The following is a 13,518-nucleotide window of genomic DNA, read 5'->3' on the forward strand; positions in this document are numbered from 1 at the left end:
TTGGTGGATATGGTACATGATCACTACACATTTTTTAGCCGTAGTAGTACTTTACTTGTTAAATACTCATTCACATTTTACAATTTTTTATGTGGGCACTTTGTTGATAAATTATGAACTCATATTCGTGATAATAACGTTACCATTATTGTTTGTGATTTTCTAGCACATGTGAACATGTTGAGCGAAGTATTTGGGTATTCCATTAGGTCTTTGCCATGCGAGTGTGATTAATATTGACAAGATCTTTGCCGTGTGAGTGTGATTGAGCAAGATGTATTTTCCGTGTGAGCAGAAGATAATTGTCCTGCGAGTGTGATTGATATTGGCACGATGTCTTTATCGTGCGAGTATGATTGGTATTGTGGCACAAGGTCTTTCTCATGCAAATGTAACTATTAATGCGGGTTCGAGGTACCATATGTTTGTGTTCCTAATTAATGACTTGTTGTTGTAGCTGAGTCGTTATTTGCATTTAATTGTTATCACTTGTTATGATGAAGATTATTTTTATTATTTCTGTTATACTTTATATTTCCGGTCTTTGATATATTGCACAGGTTTTTTGTCTAGTAAGTGTCACATGAATTGAACTTTATCACTACTTCATCGAGGTTAGTCCTGATACTTACTAGGTACCAACCGTTGTGTATTCATACTATACTTCTGCACCTTGTGTGCAGATTCTTGGAGCTGAGTTGTTGTGGATAACGAAAACATGCATTGGGGTTGTAGTTGTGTCTCATATTCAAGCTACCATTTGTTCATGGTATATTTGGACCTCGTTTATGTTTATGTACCCTTCACACAAATTCTATTAATTTCTTTTACTAGCTTTGTATTAAATCATAATGACTCATGACTTCTACTATCAATTTTTGGGGTAGTTGTATTGAATTTTGTTATAGTTTTATTAATATATTGATGATTTCTCATTATTGTAGCAGTTTATAATGTTTGACTTACCTAGCGGATTAGATTATGTATCATCACGACTTGAAGGGATTTTTGATCGTGATACAAAGTCAACTAATTGTGAGTGAAATCACGTGAAATGATAAAGAAAAAGTGATAGAGGAGAGATTGGCATGGCCGTCGGCAGTGGACACAACATAGTTAAGCAAGTGAAGATATTGAGGAAACTAGGAACTACCTAATTATGTCAAGTGGCAAACTGCATATAGTTGGTTCCCATAATAATACCAAATGAGAAAGTGTTGTATAGGTGGTGACCACCTTCACTTTTTGTCATCCTTTTCTTAGTGGAGGAAACTCGTTTTTCTCCTAACCAAGAAATTGGATGTTCATTTCATTTTCTTTCTTATTATTTTTTTTGGTAGCTTTTACGCGTGAAATGGTACATGCATTTGCATGCACTAAAAGGCTAGTGCTGTGCACGCAGCTTTTATTGCCATCTCCACTCTTTTTATTCTTAATCTTTTTCAGGTGGAGTGATCTCTGATATATTAGAGTTGCGAACATCTCAAATCCACTGTTGAAATCTTTTAAGAAGTAACAGAATTTCTGGGCGGTGGCTTGGAAAAGTTAAAGACAAAAGAAAGTTGAAGCTATTTAACGTTTGTGTATGTTGTGCATTAAATAAGAATAAAATTTTTTTTGTTAAAAAATGTAACAAATGGTAAAAAGAATAAGAGCCACATATTAATTAAAGACTCTTGCTTTGTTTGGTATATTGAGAAGTGCTTTTGTTTTTTAAGCTATTCATTGTTAATAATTAGTCAAAGTATTGATTAAATAAAAAATTTACTAGAAGTAAATACTAAATTGACAAAGGGCTAATTAACAAGATCAAATATCCCACCCTTTGGCCTGAAGAATGGTAACATATCCCTTTTTCCCTTTGCATATGTGTATTTGTGATTTTTCGACCTGACTGGGTGATTGATTTGGTTTCGGGAGAATTTTAGATTGATTTGGGACACCCAGTTTATTGCTTGGAGGTTTAATTTGTAAGGGTTGACCGGAGTTTGACTTTTATGTAGACAGCTTCGGAATGGCATTTTGATAGTTCCAATAGTTTGTATGGTGATTTTGGACTTATGTGTATGTCCAGATTTGAATTTGGAGGTTCTTAGGTTGTTTTGGCTTGAATTGACAGAAGTAGTAAAGTTGAAGGTTGGGAAGGTTGATAGGTTTGATCGAGTGTTGACTTTGTGGATATCGGGCTCAATTTTTTGTTTCGGGAGTTGTAATAGTTCTGTTATGTCATTTGGGATTTGCATGCAAATTGAGCTCATTCCAAGTTGATTTTATATGGTTTGGCATGAGTTTTGGAAGTTAAAAGTTCATTAGTGCATTAAGCTTGAATTGAGGTGTGATTCGTAGTTTTGATATTGTTTGATGTGATTTGAGGACTCGAATAGGTCCGTGATATATTTTGGGATAGATTAGTATGATTGAATGTGGTCTCGGGGGCCTCAGTTATGTTTCGGATGGGTTTCAGACTATTTAATATGGATGAGTTTCAGATTATTTAATCTTACTTCCAACTGTTGTTTTTCTAATATCTAGTTTTGTTCATTGCGATCGTGACTAATGTGTCGTGTTCAAAAGTAATTTGGTGGCAGGCATTTTTGTTCATCGCGGTCGCGAAGGGAAAATCGCGTTCCCATAGATTGAGAAAGTTGTGGTGTCACAGCCCCAATTTCCCTCCATAGGATGTCGTGATGGCACCTAGTCTCTAAGACTAGGTAAGCCTAACATACATACGAAATATAACTAAAATAACGAATAAACTCTCAAATACTCAATAACTATTATAAAAATAAACTCTGCAGCTCAGAATATACAAACTTCCCAAAACATGATGATAACAAATCACAAGCTCTATGAATAAATAATGGTCATCCCTATACAACAATGTGTGTATAAAGGGGTAGAAAAAGAAGTATACTAGATAAAGGGGGACTTTGAGGCTTGTGGACGTCAGCAGGCCTTGAAGTCTCCGAAGATGAGCTCATATGTGCCTGGACTGGTAGGGGGTACCTAGATCTGCACAAAAAAATGTGCAGAAGCGTAACATGAGTACACCACAACGGTACCCAGTAAGTGCCAAGCCTAACATCGATAGAGTAGCGATTAGATAAGGTTAAGTCTCTATTGGTATAAATAAGAAGCTGAACAGGTATATAACAGTGAAATAATGATAGCAATAGAAATAATACAAGAAAAAAATACATCGAGATTAGCTACACTGAACTAAGGTAAATAATGCATCACATAAGAAAAACAAGGAATGCTATGAAAAAGAATAAACCAACAAACACAAGTGAAGTAATAGAAAAGTATCAACAAGAATCACCACTTTGGTACCGCCTCGTAGTCTCAAATCACAAAACTTTTCACTAGCATTCCTTATATCACCACAGGAGCCTTGCATTTAGTTTTGAAAATAATTTTTTCTGAAATAGTTTCCAGCGTTTTAGCCCACCTTATCACACCCTGTGGATTCAAGCAGTTACCCAACTAGCAACACGCGTATCAAGCCCATCTTATCTCAGCGCATGCATTTTAACCCCAAATCCCCATACAGTCGCATGTGTATAAATATCACAACGTATCATAATTCGCATCTCTAGTACCTAATATCACAACTTTCCAAGAAACCAACAACAATAGTGTTTTCATAACAAATAGTTCATGACTCAACCATAATATGTACAAGAGTCTCACAATGACAACCAGAAGTGAATAACTCAAAAAGAATAGTATTTTACAACTTTACAACTTTGCCTCAATGTAAATCACAACCTTTATACCTTAATACCAATTCAACAGTAAGATATTCCCAAAAATAACACCTTCAAGTAAAGAACTGAAACGGTTAATTAATTAGTATTGAATAGAGGAAATATTACTTCGACTAAACATGTAAAGGGAACTAACAAATAAGAGATAAGACAGGTAGAGCATGTGAAGATAGACCAATAATGATGATTATAACATGTTAAGGTCACTCAATTAAGACATGAAAGGAAATCTACATAGCTAAACCAGGTAAATTTTCAAATTTAGCCCGTGTACACACTAGTCACCTTGCCTACACGGCTTCCACATATCACAGTTCATGCAAATCAACACAAAGCCTAGGTGGTAATTCTCCCACACCGAGTTAGGAAAGACACTTACCACAAAACATGCTATCTCAATCCACTAATAATATTTTCCCTCGATTATCCAACTCGGAATGACTCGAATCTAGCCAAAACAACTTCATACCATAAATTTAAACTATAGGAAACTATTTCGAACAATAAAGTTACGATATTTACAAAGAAATAAATAGAGAACTCAAAAAGTCAACTCAGGCTTGTGTCTCGAAACCCGATCAAAATTACTCAATCCGAGCACTTATTCGATAACAAATCCAACCATACAACAATTACTCAAATCTGATCTCAGATCGCTTTTCAAAACCCCAAAATTTAGTCTCGGAAGTTTTCGCATTTTCCCCTAATTTCCAACTCAATTCACTAATTAAATGATGAAAATAACAATGGATTCGTTTAATATAGTCAAAACCATGTTAGAATCACTTAGACCAATGAATTTCTTGAAAATCTCTCGAACAATCTCCACAAACCGAGCTCTCTAGGTCCAAAAATGGGTAATGAAATCAAACCCTCGAACTTAGGCCTTTTCTGCCTAGTGATTCCACTTCTGCAGTCACTGTGTCCCATATGCGATGCCGCACCTACGAAAAATCCATCACATGTGCAGTTATAACTTAAGATCAAAGACTCGCACCTGCAGACCATATAGAGGTTCTGTGCAAGTGCTTATGCGGAGATATTGATCGTACCTACGGTCCTACGCAAGGCCCTTCCCAAATTCTGCTTCTGCGGTAGTCAAATTTGCACCCGCGGAGGTATGCCTGCGACCTTAGACCTGGGCTTCCCTCCCCGATTCTGCACTTCACCACTCGCAGCCACAAGTCCACACATGCGGCCAATGCCTCTGCAAGTGAACTAACCCCAGAAGGGGTGATGCTTCAGCAATCTGATCAAGTCAAATTTGGTTCCGAATTTAATAAGAATCACACTCGGGGCTCTCAGGACCATGCTTCAGCCAACTGATCAAGTCAAATTTGGTTCTGAATGCAATCGGAATCACACTCGGGGCTCCCAGGTCCCTGTCCAAATGTACCAACAAGTTATAAAACACATAACGGATCTACTCGAGGCCAGAAAACACATCAAACAACATTGGTTCTACGAATCGCAAGCCAATTCAAGCCTACTTAAACTATGAACTTCTGAATTCCAAAACTAATGTCAATTCATACCAAAACAACTCCGATTGACTTCAAATTTTTCACACAAGTCAAAAATTACATGTCAGACCTATTCCAAGTTATGAAATTTTAACCCGAACCTGATATCAATAAAGTCAACTCCGACCAAACTTCTCAACCTTTCAAACCTTCAACTTCCTAACTTTTTCCAATTCAAGGTGAAATGACCTACGAACCTCCAAATAAACATTAGGACATGCTCCTAACTCAAAATTACCATACAGAGCTATTGGAATCATCAAATCTCTATTCTTGAGTCATCTACACAAAATTCATACAACGAACTCTTTCAACTTAAGCTTTCAACTTAGGGACTATATGTCCCATTTTACTCCAAAACGAACTCGAACTAAAACTAAACTCTCCCGGAAAATCACATAACAAAAATGAAACATATTCGAGGCAATAAATAGGGAATCAGAGCTAAAATACTCAAAATGACCATCCATGTCATTCTATTTGGCCTTCATGATTGCGAGTTGGGTGTCGATATCGCGTAGAAGGAAGGCTGGAAGGGGGATCTTTCCTTTGGCCTCTGATTTTGTAAGGGTGTAATCACATTCGCGTATGCACTATTGAGTGGGTAATTGCGTTCGCGACTAGGATCTCGCATCAGTATGACGACCCCCATTTACTTGTTTTTAAGGATACGGTTCAGCACTGTGATGCCAAGGAGATATCTATTAGAGATGATGGGGTGTCGCGGATGCAATGTCATATTTTTGAGCCTAATGTGGATCGGTTACTTAAGATAATTCTTGGGGAGGCCCATGGTCTGTTGTATTCGATTCATCTGAGTGCCGCAAAGATGTATCAGGACATGAGGTAGCAATATTGATGGCGAAGAATGAAGAAATATATAGTGGAGTTTGTAGCTCGGTGCTTGAACTGTCAGTAAGTGAAGTACGAGCACCAAAGGCTGGGTGATTTGCTTCAGAGTATTGAGGTTCCTGCGTGGATTAAGAGGGTATCACTATGAACATCATTGCTGGACTCCCATGGAGCTTGAAGAAATTTTATGTTATTTGGGTGATTGTGGACCGATTTACAAAGTCCGCACATTTCATTCTAGTTGTGACTACCTATTCTTCCGAGCAATTGGCTGAAATCTATATCTGTGAGATTGTTCGCCTTCTTGGTGTACCATTGTCCATTATTTCTATTCAGAGCACATAGTTCACATAGAACATTTGGAGATCAGTACATCGAGAGTTAGGCACAAGGGTTTAGTTGAGTACACCATTCCACCCTCAGACGCACGGGCAGTCTGAGCGCACCATTCAGATATAGAAGGATATGCTATGTGCCTACGTTATAGATTTCGGGGGTTCTTGGGATCATATTCTGCCGCTTGCAGAGTTTGCCTACAATAACAATTACCAATCGAGTAGTCAGATGGATCCGTATGAGCCCTTATATGCGAGGTAGTTTCGATCTCCAGTTGGGTGGTTTGAGCCGGGAGAGGCTAGGTTATTGGGAATAGATATGGTTCAGGATGCTTTGAAAAAGGTCAAGTTAATTCAGGCTCAGCTTTGCATGGCACAATCTAGATAGAAAGGTTATGCCAATCAGAAGGTTTGTGATGATGCCTACTTGGTGGGAGAGAAGGTATTGCTCAAATTTTCACCCGTGAAGAGTGTTGTGAGGTTCGGGAAGAAGGGCATGTTGAGCCCTCATTATATTGGCCCTTTTGAGGTGCTTGAGAGGATTGGAGAGGTGGCCTGGAATCTTTCATTGTCACCTAGTCTTTCGAGTGGTCACCTAGTGTTTCATGTTTCCATGCTCCAGAAGTATTATGGTGATCCGTCTCATGTTTTGAATTTCAGGACGGTTCAATTAGATTGATATTTGACTTATGATGTCGAGCTCGTGGCCATTTTGGATTGGTAGGTTCGAAAGTTGAGATCAAAGAATATAGCTTCAATGAAAGTATAGTGGAGAGTCTAGCTAGTAGATGAGGCTACTTGTGTGATTGAGTGGGAGATGTAGAGAAGATATCCACACCTATTTGAGTCTCAAGGTATGACTCTAGACCCGTTCGAGGATGAACGCTTGTTTAAAAAGGGGAGACTGTAACGACCCGATCAAATGTTTTGAGTATTATAGCCTCGTTCCCCCATTTATTACTTATTCTATGTTCAATTTTGGTTATGTGACCTGCCGGGATGGTTTGATTTGTTTGGTTTCGGAGATGCTTCATAATATATTGGGACACTTAGTCCCAAGGTTGGAAGCCTAAGTTGAGAGAGTTAATCGGATGTGGACTTATGAGTAGACTACTTCGGAATGGAGTTTTGATGGTTCTGGTAGCTTCGGATGGTGATTTTGGACTTCGGTGTATGTCCGAATTTTGATTCGGAGGTCCGTAGGTCATTTTGCCTTGAATTGGCAAAAATTGGAAAGTTTAAGGGTTGGAAAGTTGAGAAGTTTGACCAAGAGTTCTCTTTGTTGTTACTGGGCTCGGATTTTTGTTTCGATAGTTGTAATAGGTCCATTACGTCATTTTTGAATTTTGTGAAATTTTTTAGGTCAATCAGAGTTGGTTTGGTGTGTTTTGACATTATTTTTAAAGTTGGAAGTTCAATAGTTCACTAGGCTATAATTGGGGTGCCATTCATGTTTTTGATCTATGTAAAACTGTTCTATTTTGTTTTGGTTATATATATGTTGCCTATGGGGCCATGGTTAGTATTGTACGAGTTATATTATGCCTACGGGATGTGTACCAGCTATTAGGATGTGTTTCTTGGGCTCTCTGACAGGTGGATAAGGCCTAGAAACAAAGGAAACTCTGGCAAAATTTTCGAAAATTCAGAGAGTTAGCCAAATTTTGAGACTAATAGTATGTTAAGGTTGAGAAAAAAATCATAAGGTTGCATAAGAGATTGCTAATAAGCGAACCTTGATCCTCATTCGAGGACGAATGATCTTAAGTGGGGGAGGATGTGAGGCCCCATGAAAATTTCCACTCTAAACCCGAAAGCTCGTAGTGGCAATCAGGATCATGTGTTAGAGATGCGTAAAATTCTTCGTGGCAAAATTTATTGATGGAACAACATGAAGAAGGATGTGGCGGACTTTGTGGCAAAATGTCTGAATTGTTAGCAAGTGAAGGACGAACATCAAAGGCCCGGTGGATTGGCTCAAAGCATAGAAATTCCTATGTGGAAATGGGAGATGATTAATATGGATTTTGTGGTAGGGTTTCCCCGCACTCCGCGCAAGTTTGACTCAATTTGGGTAATCGTGGATCGATTCACGAAATCACTGCACTTCTTGCCAGGTAAAGCTACCGACACAGCGGAACAGTATACTCAGTTGTATATCAAAGAAATAGTGAGGTTGCATGGCAGTCCAGTCTCGATCATTTCAGATCGAGGGGCTCAGTTCAAAATCAACTTTTGGAAGAAATTTCAGCAAAATTTGGGCACGCAGATAAATTTTAGCACAGCTTTTCACCCTCAGACTGATGGGCAAGCAGAGTGGACTAATCAGACGCTTGAGGACATGTTGCGTGCTTGTACTCTTGATTTCAAGGGTAGTTGGGATGACCATTTGCCACTTATAGAATTTTCTGACAACAACAACTTCCATGCTAGTATCCAGATGGCACCATTTGAGGCATTGTATGGTAAGAGATATAGGTCTCCCATAGGGTGGTTCGAGTTTGGAGAAGCGGAATTGATAGGGCCGCACCTCGTGCATCAGGCCATGAGAAAGTCAAGATTATTGAGGAGGGGTTGAAAACTGCTCAGTGTTGCCAAAAGACTAACTAGGATGTTCGTCGCAGAGATTTATAGTTCAAGGAAGGTGATTGGGTATTTTCGAAGGTTTCCCCTAACATGCCGTTTGGGAAGAAGGGAAAATTAAGCCCGAGGTATGTCGGACCATACAAAATCATTCAGAGGATTGGTCAGGTGGCATACAAGCTCGAGCTGCCACCCGAGCTGTCATTGGTACATCCAGTCTTCCATGTATCTATGTTGAGAAGGGTAAGAGGAGATCCGTCCACTATTGTGCCGGTTTAAACTATTGAGGTTAATGAAGAGCTGTCGTATGAAGAAGTTCCAGTTGCTGTTCTTGATAGGCAAGTTTGGAAATTGAGAAATAAGGAAATTGCATCCGTGAAAGTGTTATGGCGGAACCAGCAAGTTGAGGGAGCCACTTGGGAAGCTGAGGATGAAATTAAAAAGAAGTTCCCACATTTGTTTGAATAGTCATGAAATAGCTCTTATGCATTTAGCTCCTATGAATTATTATCTTTTGAGTTGATCTATGTAAAACTGTTCTGTTTTGTTTTGGTTATATATATGTTGCTTATGCGGCTATGGTTAGTATTGTACGAGTTATGTTATTCCTACGGGATGTGTACCTGCTGTTAGGATGTGTTTCTGGGGCTCTCTGACAAGTGGATAAGGCCCAGATACAAAGGAAACTCTGGCAAAATTTTAAAAAATTCAGGGAGTTAGCCAAATTTGGAGACTAATAGTATGTTTAGGTTGAGAAAAAAATCAGAAGGTTGCATAAGAGATTTCTAATAAGCGGACCTTGATCCTCATTCGAGGACGAATGATCTTAAGTGGGGGAGGATGTGAGGCCCCGTAAAAATTTCCACTCTAAACCCGAAAGATCGTATTGGCAATCAGGATGTTGTGTTAGAGATGTGTAAAATTCTTCGTGGCAAAATTTATTTGCGGAACAACATGAAGAAGGATGTGGCAGACTTTGTGGTAAAATGTCCGAATTGTCAGCAAGTGAAGGCCGATCATCAAAGGCCTGGTGGACTGGCTCAAAGCATAGAAATTCCTATGTGGAAATGGGAGATGATTAATATGGATTTTGTGGTAGGATTGTCGCGCACTCCGTGCAAGTTTGACTCAATTTGGGTAATCGTGGATCAATTCACGAAATTAGTGCAGTTCTTGCTAGTTAAAGCTACCGAGACAGCGGAACAGTATGCTTAGTTGTATATCAAAGAAATAGTCAGGTTGAATGGTAGTCCAGTCTCGATCATTTCAGATCGAGGGGCTCAGGTCACAACCAACTTTTTGAAGAAATTTTAGCAAGGTTTGGGCACGCAGATAAATCTTAGCACAACTTTTCACCCCCAGACTAACGGGCAAGCAGAGCGGACTATTCAGACGCTTGAGGACATGTTGCGTGCTTGTGCTCTTGATTTTAAGGGTAGTTGGGATGACCATTTGCCACTCATAGAATTTGCTTACAACAATAACTTCCATGCTAGTATCCAGATGGCACCATTTTAGGCATTGTATGGTACGAGATATAGGTCTCCCATAGGGTGGTTAGAGGTTGGAGTAGCGGAATTGATAGGGCCGCACCTCGTGCATCAGGCCATAGAGAAAGTCAAGATTATTGAGGAGAGGTTGAAAACTTCTCAGAGTTGCCAAAAGTCTTACTCTGATGTTCGTCGCAGATATTTAGAGTTCAAGGAAGGTGATTGGTTATTTTTGAAGGTTTCCATTGTGAAGGGCATCATGCAGTTTGGGAAGAAGGTAAAATTAAGTCTGAGGTATGTCGGACCATAATCATTCAGAGGATTGGTCAGGTGGCATACAACCTCGAACTGCCACCCGAGATGTCATTGGTACATCCAGTCTTCCATGTGTCTATGTTGAGAAAGGTAGTAGGATATTCATCCACTATTGTGCCGGTTGAAACTATTGAGGTTAACGAAGAGCTATCATATGAAGAAGTTCTAGTTGTCGTTCTTGATAGGCAAGTTTAGAAATTGAGAAATAAGGAAATTGCATCCGTGAAAGTGTTATGGCGGAACCAGCAAGTTGAGGAAGCCACTTAGGAAGCCGAGGATGAAATTAAAAAGAAGTACCCATATTTGTTTGAATAGTCATGAAATAGCTCTTATGCATTTAGCTCCTATGAACTAATATCTCTTGATTTGATCTATGTAAAACTATTCTATTTTGTTTTGGTTAGATATATGTTGCCTATGAGGCTATGGTTAGTATTGTACGAGTTATGTTATTCCTACGAGATGTGTACCTGCTGTTATGATGTGTTTTTGGGGCTCTCTGACAAGTGGATAAGGCCTAGATACCAAGGAAACTCTCGCAAAAGTTTTGAAAATTCAGGGAGTTAGCCAAATTTGGAGACTAATAGTATGTTTAGGTTGAGAAAAAAAATTAGAAGGTTGCATAAGAGATTGCTAATAAGCGAACCTTGATCCTCATTCTAGGACAAATGATCTTAAGTGGGGGAGGATGCGAGGCCCCGTGAAAATTTCCACTCTAAACCCGAAAGCTCGTACTGGCAATCAAGATCATGTGTTAGAGATGTGTAAAATTCATCGTGGCCAAATTTATTGGAGGAACAACATAAAGAAGGATGTGGCGGATTTTGTGGCAAAATGTCCAAATTGTCAGCAAGTGAAGGCCGATCATCAAAGGCCCAGTGGATTGGATCAAAGCATAGAAATTCCTATGTGGAAATGGGAGATGATTAATATGGATTTTGTGGTAGGGTTGCCGCGCACTCCATGCATGTTTGACTCAATTTGGGTAATCGTGGGTCGATTCACGAAATTAGTGCACTTCTTTCCAGTTAAAGCTACCGAGACAGCGGAACAATATGCTCAGTTGTATATCAAAGAAATAGTCAGGTTGCATGGCAGTCCAGTCTCGATCATTTCAGATCGAGGGGCACAGTTCACAACCAACTTTTGGAAGAAATTTCAGCAAGGTTTGGGCACGCATATAAATCTTAGCACAACTTTTCACTCCGAGACTGACGGGCAAGCAGAGCGGACTATTCAGACGCTTGAGGACATGCTGCGTGCTTGTACTCTAGATTTTAAGGGTAGTTGGGATGACAATTTGCCACTCATATAATTTGCTTACAACAACAGCTTCCATGCTTGTATCCAGATGGCACCATTTGAGGCGTTGTATGGTAGAAGATGTAGGTCTCCCATTGGGTTGTTCGAGGTCGGAGTAGTGGAATTGATAGGGTCGCACCTCGTGCATCAGGCCATGGAAAAAGTCAAGATTATTAAGGAGAGGTTAAAAGCTGCTCAGAGTCTCCAAAAGTCTTACTCGGATGTTCATCGTAGAGATTTTGAGTTCAAGGTAGATGATTGGGTAGTTTTGAAGGTTTCCCCTATGAAGGGCATCATGCAGTTTGGGAAGAAGGGAAAATTGAGTCCGAGGTATGTCGGACAATACAAAATTATTCAGAGGATTGATCAGGTGGCATACAAGCTTGAGCTGCCACCGGAGTTATCATTGGTACATCCGGTCTTCCATGTGTCTATCTTGAGAAGGGTTGTAGGAGATTCGTCCGCTATTGTGCCGGTTGAAACTATTGAGGTTAATGAAGAGCTGTCGTATGAAGAAGTTCCAGTTGCCATTCTTGATAGGCAGGTTCGAAAATTGAGATATAAGAAAATTGCATCCGTGAAACTGTTATGGCGGAACCAGCAAGTTGAGGAAGCCACTTGGGAAGCCGAGGATGAAATTAAAAAGAAGTACCCACATTTGTTTGAATAGTCATGAAATAGCTCTTATGCATTTAGCTCCTATGAACTATTATCTTTTGATTTCATCTATGTAAAACTGTTTTGTTTTGTTTTGGTTATATATATGTTGCATATGGGGCCATGGTTAGTATTGTACGAGTTATATTATGCCTACGGGTTGTGTACCTGCTGTTAGGATGTGTTTCTGGGGCTCTCTAACAGGTGGATAAGGCCCAGATACAAAGGAAACTCAAGCAAAATTTTAAAAAATTCAAGGAGTTAGCCAAATTTGGAGACTAATAGTATGTTAAAGTTGAGAAAAAAATAAGAAGGTTGCATAAGAGGTTGCTAATAAGCGTACCTTGATCCTCATTTGAGGACGAATGATCTTAAGTGGGGGAGGATGTGAGGCCCCATGAAAATTTCCACTCTAAACACGAAAGCTCGTAGTGGCAATCAGCATCATGTGTTAGAGATGTGTAAAATTCTTCGTGGCCAAATTTATTGGAGGAACAACATAAAGAAGGATGTGGCGGACTTTGTGGCAAAATGTCCAAATTGTCAGCAATTGAAGGTTGAACATCAAAGGCCCGGTGGATTGGCTCAAAGCATAGAAATTCCAATGTGGAAATGGGAGATGATTAACATGTATTTTGTGGTAGGGTTGTCGCGCACTCCGCACAAGTTTGACTCAATTTGGGTAATCGTG

The 13,518-nt window shown here is 39.5% G+C and overlaps 1 protein-coding gene across 1 annotated transcript; it reads left to right on the forward strand.

The window, feature by feature from the left end:
- The first annotated feature begins 12,324 nt into the window (after nucleotides 1–12,324).
- On the forward strand, nucleotides 12,325–12,840 carry LOC138870696 (uncharacterized). Its single transcript, XM_070148528.1, has one exon. The coding sequence runs from the start codon at nucleotides 12,325–12,327 to the stop codon at nucleotides 12,838–12,840; it is 516 nt and encodes a 171-aa protein (XP_070004629.1).
- Nucleotides 12,841–13,518: the final 678 nt, after the last annotated feature.

This window comes from Nicotiana sylvestris, chromosome 6 (assembly GCF_000393655.2).
Source record: "Nicotiana sylvestris chromosome 6, ASM39365v2, whole genome shotgun sequence".
NCBI classification, from domain to species: domain Eukaryota; kingdom Viridiplantae; phylum Streptophyta; class Magnoliopsida; order Solanales; family Solanaceae; genus Nicotiana; species Nicotiana sylvestris.

Bases quoted from the DNA above. Each gene is read 5' to 3' on its own strand.
- LOC138870696 (XM_070148528.1), top strand. From the start codon at position 12,325: ATGGAAAAAGTCAAGATTATTAAGGAGAGGTTAAAAGCTGCTCAGAGT.